Genomic DNA, 15,174 nt, shown 5'->3' with positions numbered 1-15,174 from the left:
TGCCTGTTTGCACGCTGACAGTAAAAGTGGGACTTTACAGTGTTAAGAGCCAAAACACCACCTGGTCAATCACAGCTCGGTGCGCTCGGATGACGTAGAATGAGTGCGACTCGGCAATCAACATGCGGGATGGTTGTGTTGACTGCAGCCAACGTGTTGCGTGAGAAATAAGGCATTTACGTCCCCCACAGCTGCCCAGATATTTAGGGCTTTGGCATTTCTCGTGAGCAAGATGGCAAATACCAATCTTCAGTTCAAAACAAAGTAAGTTTTTGACGTGTGGCGCGTGCAGAATGTAAACCTTGTGAGGTGGCTAACACGAGCTAGGCTAAAGTGTCATTTAAAGTCGCCACAACTAACAGTCACATTTCTGTCGTTCTGTTATAGTTATGCTGTTTCCAGCAAGATTGAACCGTTTTACAAAGGAGGGAAAGTACAGGTGAGTTTTCTGCTCTGTGTTTTGTGTCAAAAATATTTGTGTTGGTAAAACCAACGTGTGTTACCTGTTGTACCAGCCTGAAATGATCTTATAAAGGGGCATATTAATTCAGCAGGCTTTACAAATGCACTACCATAAAGGTATTTGGCAGATTAAAAGTAGAACAGTCAAAAGAGATACAGCAGACACTAAAACACCCTGACTTTCAGTCTGCAGTTTGGTACATCCTCCAAAAACTCAACAAAACAACTCTAATCACTAACATAACACATCAATATCACATGTCAATACGTGTCAATATCCTGACACGTCGACAGGATTTGTCAGGATCTTATGTATGCGATCTTACACAAATCCAGGTGCATTAGTTGGTCAGTAGGCGTTGACCTCAACAGAAAACTCTAAAGATATCTAAACACCAAATCCTGCCTCTTGGTACAGGCCTCTGGACGTGTGAATAGATTTTGACTTGTGAAATTGTGGGACTGCCCCTTTTAACGTCTGTGTCTGTTTGCTTTTCAGATCAGCAAAGATGAAAAGTACATCTTTTGCACTTGTGGGACTCGTGTCAATGTTTTGGAGATCAGCTCGGGGAAGATTGTCCACAGTGTTGAGCATGTGAGTCCAGAACGAGTGGCTAGCTCTGAAGTCCACACGACTGTAATGTCAAAGACAACATTTATGGGGTTTGGAGAACTCATTCCCAGAATAACAGAGCTTGTATGTCTGACTTTTGCCTGCCAACGTCAGCACTTGATGGTTAAATTATTACCTTTTTACTTCCAAGTGTTTTTATTGATGATAATCAGGTATTGATTGTATGGGTTTGTTGGTTATATGATTAGAGCGAAATTGATCAAATTAATTGACAACAACGTTGGTAATTATTTATTGGTAATTATTTATTAAACAAAACATGTCAAACATTTTCTGGTTCTACCTCCCATATGTATACTTTTTTTTGGACTGTTAGTTGGAGAAAAAAGAAGATGGAAGATGCTAGTTTGGGCTCTGGGATATAAAAATGATAATTTTTCAAAATTCAGGCTAAACATTTGACCAGTAAAAAAAAAAAAATCGAAGAACGACAATGGATACATTTTTAGCTACAGCGCTAAATATGATGCATTTTGTTCCCTCTGATTATGCTGAGGTCCTTTCTGTCTTGTTTGTCCACATTATACTTGCAGGAGGATCAAGAGGACATCACATCTTTCTCTCTCAGCTGTGACGATGAGGTAAAGCAAACACCTCAGACTATCTGTCATTACTTCAGACAAACTTCATGGTGTTTTTTCATATTTCTCATTTCTCATATTGACGTGTAAAGGAGTGTTTAGCATGTGTTGATTATGTCGCTCTCCGCTCTGTGTCCCACCACAGCTGCTGGTTACAGCTAGTCGAGCTCTCCTGCTGAAGCAGTGGGACTGGAGGCAGGCTCAGTGCACGCGCTCCTGGAGGGCCATTCACACAGTTCCTGTAGCCAGTATGACCTTTGACTCCACCTCCACGCTCCTGGCCACAGGTCAGCACTTACAGGACTAACTGTGTCCCGTGTTTCTGCCTGATCTCTGCTACACCAACATTGTACAGTTTGCAGAATGTGTCTTGTTGTTGTCTTGCAGGTGGCTGTGACGGCACCATAAAGCTTTGGGACGTGGTGAAGCAGTACTGCACCCACAACCTTAAAGGGTCATCAGGAGTTGTGCAGTAAGTTGTTTCTGCATTCAAAGATTTGTACACTTGGTTTTATAACATTCAATGCCAACTCTCTGGACCTGACAGTTCTCTATGACAATAATTAATAAACTTTATTTATATCGCGCATTTCAAAACACTGCAAAATAAATCCAATAAAATAACAATAAAATGAGAGCAATATAAACAGAAAAGCAAAAAATAGACTACATATTGAAATTTAAAAAAATAGCATTGATTTTTGAGACATACACAGCAAGGAATTAATACGTTTAAGCACATTTAGAAAGTGTGTTTTTAAAAGAGGACAAAGATGATGTATTGAACAGCCAGCTGCTGTATGCATGAGGCATGAACTCGTTTCTTTATCCTTCATGTTTTCAGTCTTTCCAGGACCAGAGTGTTTTTCAAGCTGGCATCTTTATAGTTGCTTTTATGATTTAATCGTAGATGTATTTTTGTGGTGGAGTATCACACTGATCCTATAACTAAGTAACTACATTGAGTAACAAAAACTAGAATGGCACTCAGAGAACGCAGACCTCCACCTATAGTCACCTATGATAGTCCAGTTTTCTATGATCGACAAATCTGCAAGCACAGCCACTGAATATGTCTGGATATATTTCCAAAACTGCAAGAATTATGTCAACCGTATTTCATGAAAATCGGGCCAGTAGTTTGTGCGTGAAAAACAGTCGAGCCGAAAACGTGACCTCTTTAATAAACGTCATCCGCTCATCTTTGCAGCCTGGTCCAGTTCCACCCAGACATCAGCAGGCTGCAGCTCTTCTCCTCCTCTCTGGACTGTGGTATTCGGCTGTGGGACCTGCGCTCCAGTCAGTGCGTGTGTGTGTTGCAGAGCCACTACAGCGCCGTTACCTCCCTCTGCTTCAGCCCCGACGGTGGCACCATGGTCAGGTACCGTAGACTCAGCTGCTCAACGGATGGACTGTTAGCATTTAAGTGTTTTTTTTTCTTAATGCTGTGTGTTTTTAAAGCTGTCTCCTCATTGTGTGGTGATCTTTATTTGTAGTTCTGGCAGAGACAAGATCTGCACAGTGTGGGACCTGAAGACTCAGAAAGCCAAGAGGACTGTTCCGGTTTATGAGGTAAGACTGTGAAGACAGAAGAGATTAATTTGTTAATAGTGTCTTATTCAAGCAACAAAGAATAACTAAGTGAAATCTTTTTGCGGAAAATGCTGCGGTTTGATTTCTGTGTGACGTCTTTGTCTCCAGGCTGTGGAGGGTGTTGTGCTTCTTCCTGAGGATGAGGACTTCTCTCAGATCGGCGTGAAGAGCAACGACTTGCATTTTGTCACAGCTGGCAGCAAAGGTTCGGCCCCCTGAATTGTCCCGATGATCCAAACCGTGTTTCCGTCTTCTCTGTAACTCACCTCTCCTCCCCTCTTCACTCGTAGGCGTACTGAGAGTGTGGGAGGCCAGCACGGCGCGCTGTGTCTACACCCAGACCCTCACCGCTGTCTCTGAGAAGGAGGAGGAGGAGAGAGAGGAGGAGGAGAAGGACGATGACCCCCGCGGTCTAACCTATCTCCTCCACCTGCCCGCCTCCTCCAGACTTGCCACAGTCACAGCAGAACACAACATACTGCTGTACCAGCTGTCTGCTCTCGCCACACAGCAGCAGGTGGGTACTGAGGCTATTTAGATCCAGTACCGACCAAAACCATTATGATTCTGATAATTAATCATTGGCGTTCCATACCCTTGCTTAATACAGACAGGTATGTCTCTGTCTTCATTGTTGCCTTGTCAACAACAACGATTCGTGTGAGAGGTGCCAGATGAAGTTCCCCTCTGTAAATTTGCGTGTATTTGTGTGACGTTATTTATATTTATAGATATGTTGTTTTTGCACATTATTATTGGGAACTTATGTGACATCAAACCAGAGACTCCAGACATCCAGGGCTGGTTTTATTGTCATTTGTGTAGAATTAATGGACACTCTCCTTCCGTGTTGCTCCCTCTGTCCCCACTGCCACAGTTTGTGGGTTACAGTGACGAGGTGCTGGACGTGAAGTTTCTGGGCAAAGACGACAGCCACATCGTCGTGGCCACCAACAGCTGCCAGCTCAAGGTGTTTGAGCTGCTCACCAACAGCTGCCAGATCCTCTACGGACACACAGGTCAGTCACCAGCAGAGGGCAGCATGTGTGTGTGTGTGTGTGTGTTTACCTGCATGTGAAATACCCCACAGTGTGGGCATGTCTTCACCAGAGGGCAGAGACTTTCCACAGTGAGCTTGTGTTGCCCCACAGAGGCATGCATTTCTTTGTCCATTTCTTTGTCGTTGATATAAATGAAGAAGAATGTAAACAGGTAACTTATTCATTTATTAAAATAATGTAAATCCATAATACAACAGCTGCTAAAAGTGAAAGAAAAAACACGACAGGGTTAGTGAAAATGAAAGCTGTCATCAGAGGAACCAGAATCCAGAGAATTCAGATCTGAGACAATCAGGTCGTCGGGCCTTTGTGGTGTCAGACTGACTCGCTGAGCAGGTTGAATAGATGTTTACCTACTCAAACACCCGATGACATTTCTTTTATCTGCTCATCTTCCACAGATACTGTCCTCTCATTGGACGTGTTCAAAAAAGGTTTTCTCTTTGCGAGCTGTGCAAAGGTGAGCACCGTCCAGCCACACCGCAGACAAAGAACAGAAACCACAGAAACAATAAGCATGCCCTCTGAAATATGTTGACACTCAGCACGTGTGTTTTTAACACCATGTTGTAGCCAGCAGTAATATGTGCCTGCCGTGTCTCTGTCTGTAGGACAGGTCAGTGCGTGTGTGGCAGATGGACGGGGACAGTGGTCGGGTGCACTGTGTGGCCCAAGGCTCCAGCCACACTAATGCTGTGGGCTCCATCACCTGCTCCAGGTAACGCATGCGCGTCTTATCACATGCACCAAAACGAAGGAGGTCAATGAGTCTGTGTGACCGTAGTGAACCTCCATTTTTGTGTGTGTTTGCATCCAGGATAAAAGCGTCTTTCATAGTGTCTGGCAGTCAGGACTGCACCGTGAAGGTGTGGGATCTACCAGCAGACTTGTCTACGACAGGAGCAGACATACATCAGCTGACACCCCGCGCCACCGAGAAGGCACATGACAAGGTAAAGGAGACTTCCATGTAATGTAACAAATGTATTTTCTGTCGCTGTGGCGGGACGATGCTCTAATATCAATGCACAGCAACGTTTTCTTTACTATCATCTGCATTTCTTCACTCCACGTTCGCACGGCCTCGCTGCAGTGTCAGCGGTCCGTGAACTAGAGGGAAGTCAGGTTAAAGTTTGGCAGACATTCACTGCGGATCCAGCTTCTTACTCAGTTTCCTCCAGTGTTGGCAGCAGGAGAACCTTTAGCTGACCTCCCAGAACCTCACACTTAACCCCTTTAGGCTGACTTATGGACAGTCAATAAATTATAATAATAAATTAATTATAATGTTGTTATTACAATAATAATATCAATGCTTTTTTTCACTCCCCTCATGCTGACTAGACAACATTTATGAAAACTGTAATTAAAACTGTGAACTAAATTAGTTTAACACAGCGCACTTATTTTGAATGCTAATGTGTCATCTATTCATTTTACATAAATATTTTAATTAAAAGTAAAGATTTTTTTTTTCCAATAACGTCCATTTAATGTGACGTTATGACTCGAAATCATTACCAAAATATATCACCACACAGGCCACAGAGGACATACTTCTTTATATTGAACTATAGTGCCCCTTGTAGTTTACATTCATATTTTATTGACAATTTGTACGATATGTCATTAGCTTCCATACAAGGTAAGATGGTGACTCTAAAGCGCTAAAATCTATAGAGGTGTGTCCAGTTCGTCAAGTGTCATTTAATTTCTGGTATTTTCACCGGCTCACATTACAAGCCAAATTCAGGGAACCTTGGTCTTCTCACACACACACACACACACACACAGAGGTGAGTCAGTCTCCAGACATCTCTTTGTAAACTGTTATATACGACTCTTCTCATAAGGAAGTGCAGAAAACCTGCTGGCCGCTAACTCACCTGTGGAACTGGTCACCATTTGTGAGTTGCTGGGAAGTATAATTCGAACATGCTGCAATTTCCTGCTGCAGCGACACTCCTGGCTCAAGATATAAGATACAACAATCGACAGTCTGTTCGTCAGCAGCATCTGCTTACTTAACTTTTCTTTTATTGTCACGTGTAAGATATTCTTAAGGAAGTATAGTAATGTAAAATGTCAATCACAGCCGAGTGGGGTGACGCTGGAGGCAGTGTACTGGGAAGAATTTAGAGGATCGGTTTCTCTTGGAGGAAACCCTTTTTTCCATCTTTTTTCTCAACACTGCCTCCTTTTTTTTTTTTTTTTTTTAAATGGATTCCCTCTCTTAAACACTATTAACATCACGATGTGAAAAGTTATCCCTCGTTTCCCCATCTCCCTCCTTTGCCTTTCCCCCAGGACGTGAACAGCGTGGCGGTGTCGCCAAATGACAAGCTCCTGGCTTCGGGCTCCCAGGACCGCACGGCCAAGCTGTGGTCGCTGGCGGGCGACGGGAACGTGAGCCTGCTGGGGGTGTTCAGGGGCCACCGGCGTGGCATCTGGGCCGTCTGCTTCTCCCCCGTCGACCAGGTGCTCGCCACGTCCTCCGCAGACGGCACCACCAAACTGTGGAGCCTACAAGACTTCAGCTGTCTCAAGGTGGGCCGCGAGATTAAGTGTGCATGCGTCACAGAATCCGATAAATGATGGCATACATCAGTTGTGTATATACCGCGAGTTCCCTTCCTTATCGGTGCCCTTTCTTTTTTTTTGAAACACTTTATTGCACACTGACACACTTCATTAGACACGTTATGACGTATCTCACACTTTACTTTACATTCAGCAGGTGGTTTTTCTTTGGTTGGTTATGTCAAGATAACACTGTTAAAGTTATAGATTAGTTCTATTCCCATAGCTGACTGGAACTTTTGTGGCTGAAATGATATGTTTGTTTTTCTTTTTTCATCTTTTTTTTTTTTTTTAAGACATTCGAGGGCCACGATGCATCAGTTTTGAAGGTCGTCTTTGTGAGCCGAGGCACTCAGCTGCTCACCAGGTAACCCCACTTTCAAATAAAATCATCTTTTTTCACTCTGAGTCTGTTGGGGACAAAAAGCTGCCTCACATTATGCATCAGGAAAACTGAGCTCAAAAACCGTGTCATGACTCACTCACAAAAGTTTGTTGGTTTTTTTTGCTCCTGGAGCTGTTTCACCGCCATCCATAATTAGTTAAATTTTTTTCTTTAGAGTACACGGCTGCCGCTAATTATTATTTTCAGATCAACGATTAATATGTTCAGTTAATTGTATGGTCTATAAGATGTCGGAAACACAGAAAATGAGCAAATCTTTAAATTTGAGAGGCTTGACCAAAAACTATATAGAAATTGTTTCTGACTAATTTCCTGTCAGCTTAGCCATTAATAACATATATTTTACTTTGTCAGTTTTCCCGTGTGAATGCACTGCTCAGAACCTTGTCAGAATTAGTATGTGGTGTGGAGGGTATGGTTGTCCGTCTAACTGTGGACGCTCAGCAGTAACTCCTCTCTCCGGGCCGTGCTCCGTCCTCAGTGGCTCAGATGGTTTAGTCAAGCTGTGGACCATAAAGACCAATGAGTGCGTGAAGACGCTGGACGCCCACCAGGACAAAGTGTGGGGTCTCCACGCCAGCCGCAAAGACGACAAGATGGTGACGGGCTCAGCGGACTCTAACATCACCGTGTGGGTGGTAAGTGTGGTTTGACTGACAGTCACCTGACGCATGATGGATCGATTAACAGTCAAGCTCCTTAACAGCTCAAAGTATTGATTACCAGATTAAGAAAGCAAACTTTTTGATGTCCACCGATTGTTTGCTTTGATCAAACTAGCCTGGATATTTGTAACAACGTGTGATTTTGTCATTAAGCAGCTCAGAATTCACTATATTTCAAAAACAATGTCAGGTAATCACTTGACAATGCACTCAGTGCTTGTTTGGTTGGTATTTGCAAATATCTGACTTGCTGAAGTGCCCTGTAGCAAAATATTCAGTACACATCTTATCTAACAGGTTATTTTTGGCTGACCTTTTTCTTTAACTAACCTGTCTTCTTGTGGGGGGAAAGGAGGAATTTATCCTGCAGGGATCAACTGATTAACACTTTTTGTCCACTGCTAGGATGTGTCAGAAGTGGAGCTGGCAGAGGAGCAGGCCAAGCAGGAGGATCAGATACTCAAGTAAGTTACACACAACATTATCTTTTAGATAAGACAAATTGATCACAGAGTCACAGAGTAGGCCGATGTCATTCAGCCCTGCAGCCTTCATCTGTTCACTCAGACCGGGATGGAGGACAGATATCAAAATGTTAGACATGACCAATGCGCTCTCTTTTGGTTGGTTAGTTAGTTGCACATAGTTTGTTGATCCATGAAGGATCCGGTGGTCCAAGGGTTGTTGAATGGTGTATTGAAAGTTGTCAGGTTAGGCTATAAACTGCGACTGTCACATCCTAAATTAAATCGGAACCAAAGTAAACATTGCCAAAAATAAACAGACCAGAATAACTGAAACAATCAAACAAAACCAAGATATAAACCACAAAAAAATAACCACACATGGAACAGTTAAAGACTGTAACACTATATTAATATATTATACTATATTAATCCAGCTATTTTTAATCTTGTGCCCTGTAGATACATATTTTGTATACTGTGTTATTGTGTGTTAACCAAATGGATCTGAAATAACCTTTTTAAAACACCAAAATAAAAAACAGCCTAACCTTTTGAGGCAGAACTGCACTTTTTGTACCTACCAGTCATTTTGAACCCAAAATATGTAAAATTAGGGCCAGAGATTGAAAGAAAGGTTCCTGAAATGCAAGGTGAGGAGCCAAACTTTTTACATAGAAATACTTTTAAAAAATGGTAAATTATTTATAAGAGTTTGCTAGAAATGACTCCTGTCTTTCCGCCTGGCGCCCGATAAATAAACAGAGACTGTTGGGCCAAGGTGGACCTCTCTGTGTCACAGGTCAGGCCTGGCAGAGGTCACGATCAGGTCAGGGCTGCGTGTGTGTGTGTGTTCGATGTGTGCTTTGCTGTTCTGATAAGAATGTGGGAATTTCAAGCCTCAGACAAGTGATTATATGTGGAAATGTGTGGGCGTGTTTGCTCACAGATGTGTGCATACATGTTTGCGTACTCACTACATGTCTGAGTATGCATTCAGACATGTATGTTCCTTTTGACATCAGGGGTAACAAATCTGCTGTTATCAGGCAGCGCCACAGTCAGAGAAGATAAATTATGTGGGATGTGATTATGATGGATTGCTGTATTAAAGATTTCTGCACGTTTCAGGCCAGAACACATTCTTATTGAAGTGAAAGAAATGAGGGAAAAACTGTTGCTCAAAGAGATAAGTCTAATAATAAAGTTACTTCCTTCAATAATTAACTTCCTCCATTCAGACTCTTGCTCATGAACACAGTTCTTTTACACAGTTATTTGTTGTGTGATGAGACAACATTTTTATGTACATTTAAGTTTGTATATTTTTGGTGAAAGTTATAGTGCACTTTAGCAGAACCCTCCTTGAGGCACATAGGACCTATACAGTGTATGTGACTGATGTATTAATCTGTCAAGTCAATAAATGTGTTGGTATCCAATTTCTATCCATAATCAACAAACTGCATTTTTGTTTTTGGTTTGGTCATCAATCTTTGAGCTAATTTGCAGGGAATGTCGAGAATCTTTCTACATTGGTATGCTTACAGGAACATGTTGTGTGTGTGTGTGTGTGTGTCTTGTGTGTGTGTCTTGTGACTGAAGGCAGCAGGAGTTGTCCAACCTGCTCCATGAGAAGAAGTATCTGAAGGCCCTGGGTCTTGCCATCTCGCTGGACCAGCCTCACACTGTGCTCACTGTGATCAAAGGTATGTTGTGCTACAACTGTTTAGTGAGATCTGTTTAACTGTGGACGTGAGGGAGCTGACAGGAAATGAAGGGAGCGAGACAAAACAAAGGCCATAGGTTGGGTCAACACTGGATGTTGTGATTACGTGGTTCACGGCTAAAATTGCGTGTTTTTGCTACTGACAGGCTCAGATTGTTATTCGAAGTGTCTTACACCGTTACAGAAAGAATCCGTACATAGACAGACCTGTAAGACTCTTTTTGTTTAACCATAATCAGCAGTTTTATTGCTCAGATCAAAGCCACCAAACTCAATTGACCAAAACAGCAATTTACCACGGGAGTTGCTGGTCTACCGCTGTCTCCAGCATTTGGTTTGGTTGGTGGTTGGTGTTTGCGTCATTATGTGACTTTGGTGTTTTAAAGGCTTAGTTCAGATCTGACACAATATCTGTCTGACAGACTATAACACAAACAAACTAACCACTCAAGGCAGAAGTAGACAAGACACTTCTGTGTTCTGCAAAGTGAAATTACTGCTTTTGTTAATGGAGATTTCTTTGATATGAAGGATTAACATTACATTACAACCACTGTAGTCATTCAACCCTTATGCTACCAGTGGAGGCGATCTACTGGACCGATTCCAAGTTTTTAAACCTACCAGTCATTTTGAAAGTATATAAAAACAGTGCAGCTATCCTTTAAAACCCTAGGTTCCCCATCTCACTTGTCTCTTGTTAAGTTTTCTTGCATGTACACGGTGCACACGTTGTCACTTTATTCTGTAGTGCCCCTCAGGCATTATACATCCTCTGAACACACTACATCTCTGTCCTTCATCATGTCCCCAGTGATTATCTTGACAAGCTGTCGCCTTGTCAATCTGTCACGGCTCGTTGTAGAAGGCTGCTCGCTTAAAGAGTTGAGTCACCCAAGCGTTGATGCGTACACGGCGCATTTCTCTGTCAAAGGATGGGCTCGTGAACATGAAAACAAAAAGCCACCTGGATTTCCCAGTGTTACATTCTTTTGTCCTGTCCAGTGACACAGCGGAGAAAAAGCAAAGCCAAAACAAACTTGATAAGCGCAGTGATGTTTTGTCATTCTGAAACTGAAGAGCTACGAATGTCAGGTGACACAAGACAAAGAAGTTCGTGGGACATATCACAGATTGTTTATAATGTTACTGTAGCTGACATTTGGACTGTTGTTCTTGTTCTGATTCTCTCTGAATATGTGTGTCAACAATGGAAATTATCTAAAGTTCTAAGTGTCGACATTCATCCTTGTGCGGCATTGGAAGGTGTGAATCAGCAAGCATGTCATTCATTACATTTGTGTCATTCTTAGTTTTATAATGACAGTGCAAAACAGTATCCATCACAGTCATGCAAGTCATGCTTGCACTGCAGTGAATGTAGCCAAACCCAGCAGAGTATCTTGTTTCGTATTGCAGTTTTCAAACACTGGTGTTTCTGTAATATTAGGCTGGCACAAAAATAATATCACCTATATTTGTTGTGTGATCAGAAACGGGTTGAAACAAGTGTTTTCACGAATTATTCAACCCCAGTAATTTGAATAATTGATCATCTACATGTGAGGACAATAAACCAAGTCACTATCACAAACTGACATGAAGTAATGTACCTCAGCAACTGGCTGTCTGCTCTCTCTGACCCGTTGTTCTCTCATGTTGCTTGTAGCAATCCGTCAGGGGGAGGAGAACCAGGAGCTGTTGGAGAAGACGGTGCTGAAACTCCGACAGGATCAGAAAGGTAACAAGTCAATAATGTCCTTTGATGCTTCGAATGATGGAACACAGAAACAATGTAGAAAATGACTAAAGGCCCTGGCGTCATTGCATTGCAGTAGGCCAGGTGTTAAAAGTTTGGAGGGAAAAAAAATAAAGAAATTCTTCCATTTCTGTCCTCACCACTGGCCTGCCGCCATATTTGACCCTCTCACGACCCTTACAACCCCCCCTCAGAGTCGATGCTGCGCTACTGTGTGGTGTGGAACACCAATGCCAGGAACTGTCAGGACGCCCAGGCCGTCCTCCAGGTGCTCCTCACACACCTGCCACCTGAGGAGCTGCTGCAGTACCAGGGCGCCCGGGCCCACCTGGAGGGACTCATCCCGTACACAGGTCAGCGGAGGGCGTGTGTGCATCACTGCTTGGTTACTAATGAAGATTTACTGATTCAAATTAAAACTATTGGCTCTCTGTCTCCCACAGAGAGACACATGCAGAGGATTGGCAAGCTGCTTCAGGCGTCCATGTTCTTGAACTACATGTGGCAGAAGATGAGAGTGGCCGGAGCGCCATCCAGGTGAGAGGCGGCACTGGTGTTCAGACTGAAAACGGCACAGGGGTGGAGGGAGGAGCGTGTTGTTTAAGATACCAGTGAGACAAGAAAATGCGATCCAGGAAGTCCAGTTAGAGCGACAGATTGATAAGATTGATGTGTTTAATGAGAGCGCTGCATTGTTTTTTTCAAGCAGGTCTCGGGTCAGTAAAGGTTTGTTTAAACTTCTCGGCCACAGTCTAGAGCACACTGACTTCCTCCTCGTTCTCCACTGATCTGAAACTCCAAAACACTTAACGCAGCAAAAAGTGCATTCAGTGTTCTTCACTCGTCTGCTCAGTAACAAGATATTGTCTTAATGTGGGTCAGACATGATATTAAGTATGTAATTGATCCAGTGGAGCTTTGGAGCACGACACAAAGACCGCGATTGTGTTGCGGTATCGTCGGAATCCCGGAGAGGAAAAGCTGGTGGTGTTTATTACCAAGCAGCGATGTCAGCGTTACGCCTGGCACGCCGCCACTTTTTTTTTTTGCCTTTTCTGAATGAAGCTTTGACTGTTTGCAAAACTGCAGGAGTGATTTACTGATGAGCTGTCCAACTGGAGTGGCAGGTGTAACTTAATACCAGCACACTGAAAATGATACCTGGAAACTTCTACCTCTCTAAGCCATTGATCATACATGTTGGTGTCATTACAACTAGCACTAGCACAGTGCTTGTTCAGAACAGGCCGAGTGTTTGGTATTGCCGCTTGTAGCTTTCTTAAGAGCCGCTCATCCTAACAAACTTTTTATACATAGCCTTTGTCTTGTTGATCTTTCAGACCAGGCTATTGCCATGAACAAAGGCGAAAGTGAAAGTTTTATCGCTGATGTTCGCCACAATTCAACATCTCCAGCAACAGAGCGACAGCTCTACCCAGCATGCTGTTTGGCGGCGTAACAGTTTATAGGGGTCACTTCTTAATACTCGACATAGTGTGAATTCCTGGCAGTGATCGCGCACCATGATAAATATATCTGATTCTGAAGAGCTGTAAAGTCAATCAGATAAATGGTTCTCAAGGAAACACAATGACAGGCATACAGACAGACAGACACTTCCATTGTAGTCAGATAATATACAAAACTGCACATGCTGTTGATATATAGCATTTCTAAACGTCACATTTCTAGCTTTTAAACTTAATATGTGTCTGATTATTGTTGTTGAAAAGTGTGTGTATCTAATCTTTGCTGGTTTATCCTGTCTAGCATGGACCAAGATGAAGAAATGGATACCGCTCCTCTTGCACAGCCTTTCTTCACGATTGACAAAGAGAGAGGAGTGGGCAGCGGCGATGAGGCGAGACAGGACGGAGATGATGGCGACAGCGGACAAGATGAAGATCCAAATTGCCCAGCAGAAGAAGACGAAGAGGAGGACGACGAGGTCAGTGTCACCAAGAAAGCGTCCACCAAAGACAGGCGAGCAGAGAACGGAGGGAGCCCCAAAGCAAACGGCACACACCACTCCGAAAAGGAGGAGAGTTCAGAGGAGGAAGAGCTGGAAGAAGATGAGAAGGATCAAACAGGAGTAAAAGCGATGAAATGCCTCCCAATTTCTTCCACTCCACCATGCCAGACTTTCGCCAGCTGACGGGGGATCTCCAAGCTGATAACAGATGACTCACTCCTGGAAGGAAGAAAAAAAACCCAGGAGCTCGTCTTATCTCGGGCCATTAGCTGGAGCGACTCACCGAATGTGTAGCAGTGCAGAAAGAGACAGAGGGACAGGTGTGGAGTGATGATAATACAGAGAATAGGCCGCTCTGTGCATTCCCGTCGTAAAGACTTCCCGTCTTGTGCCAACACCTGAACTGTGCATCAGTTCCTCCATTCAGAGTTTGAGCAGAATTTGAAGAAAGTTAATAAGTCTTATTTCTACAGACAAAATGGACGTTGAGGAGGAGGAGGAGGAGGAGGAGGGAAGAAAGAGCTGCCTTAACATTCAGGCACTGAAGCCAGTTTTCTCTTCCCTTGCTGCAGATACTAGCACCCATTGTCTAGTTCTGCAATGTTGTGTAGTCCTGATTGACCGGCTCGACCACAATACAAAAGCTCCCTTAAATAACCATGAGGTTTTTATATGTCATGACTGCAAATGTTTATAAAATAAAAACTTATGATTTAAAATGACTTGTAGTTTTATATAGCGATATGCAGTATATTCTTTATAAATTGCCTGAGTGGGTGTCTTTTAAATGTAACCCATTTGTCATTGACATGCTGGGTGACTGCCTTAAAGGATATTGTGAAAATGTGCCGTCGTTTTTTGTTTTTTTTTTATAGTCTGTGACTATCTTTGGGTTTTAGACTGTTATAGGCCAAACAATTAATCAATTTAGTAAATTATCTGCAGATTAATCAATAGTGAAAATAAGTCTTAGCCACAGCTGTAAGCTGGTGTATTTAGATAAGGGGATCTAATTGATTTTTGAGCTTTTAATAAACTGTGATGCAATTTTTTGCTTAAAGAGACATTCTGTCTATTTCACAGGTCAGTTCACTCATTAAAATAGTTGTGTAATGTCATTTGCCTCTCTGGAAGGTCTGATTTTAAAAAAACAAAAAAACCCTGACAATGAATATTTATAACAGAAAGCCGGTGTCACAAACTGAGGGAGCATGAAGTTCTCAAAGGGTGGTTTTTAACCAGACAGGAATGTCGAAAAGATGATTTTG

General features: G+C 42.9%; 2 protein-coding genes across 2 annotated transcripts in view; one reads left to right on the top strand and one right to left on the bottom strand.

The window, feature by feature from the left end:
* LOC139216800 (small ribosomal subunit protein uS5-like) overlaps positions 1–15,174 on the bottom strand; it is a 37,197-nt gene that overhangs the window by 6,261 nt on the left and 15,762 nt on the right. The window lies entirely within an intron of this gene.
* tbl3 (transducin beta like 3) lies at positions 116–15,024 on the top strand. The gene is made up of 23 exons (XM_070848449.1): positions 116–264; positions 388–439; positions 962–1,057; positions 1,630–1,677; positions 1,823–1,964; positions 2,065–2,149; positions 2,888–3,058; positions 3,174–3,249; positions 3,379–3,475; positions 3,561–3,787; positions 4,148–4,289; positions 4,733–4,791; positions 4,943–5,049; positions 5,149–5,284; positions 6,639–6,878; positions 7,208–7,278; positions 7,799–7,955; positions 8,388–8,446; positions 10,052–10,155; positions 11,845–11,916; positions 12,129–12,287; positions 12,378–12,471; positions 13,705–15,024. The coding sequence occupies exons 1-23, from the start codon at positions 233–235 to the stop codon at positions 14,087–14,089; spliced, it is 2,811 nt and encodes a 936-aa protein (XP_070704550.1). The 5' UTR covers positions 116–232; the 3' UTR covers positions 14,090–15,024.

This window comes from Pempheris klunzingeri, chromosome 17 (genome assembly GCF_042242105.1).
Source record: "Pempheris klunzingeri isolate RE-2024b chromosome 17, fPemKlu1.hap1, whole genome shotgun sequence".
Classification (NCBI taxonomy): Eukaryota; Metazoa; Chordata; class Actinopteri; order Acropomatiformes; family Pempheridae; genus Pempheris; species Pempheris klunzingeri.
This window is presented reverse-complemented; position numbering and strand designations above follow the sequence as displayed.

Bases quoted from the DNA above. Each gene is read 5' to 3' on its own strand.
- tbl3 (XM_070848449.1), top strand. From the start codon at position 233: ATGGCAAATACCAATCTTCAGTTCAAAACAAA. The intron at 3,250-3,378 runs GTAAGACTGTGA...CTTTGTCTCCAG, and splicing joins GGACTGTTCCGGTTTATGAG to GCTGTGGAGGGTGTTGTGCT. The intron at 12,472-13,704 runs GTGAGAGGCGGC...TATCCTGTCTAG, and splicing joins GTGGCCGGAGCGCCATCCAG to CATGGACCAAGATGAAGAAA.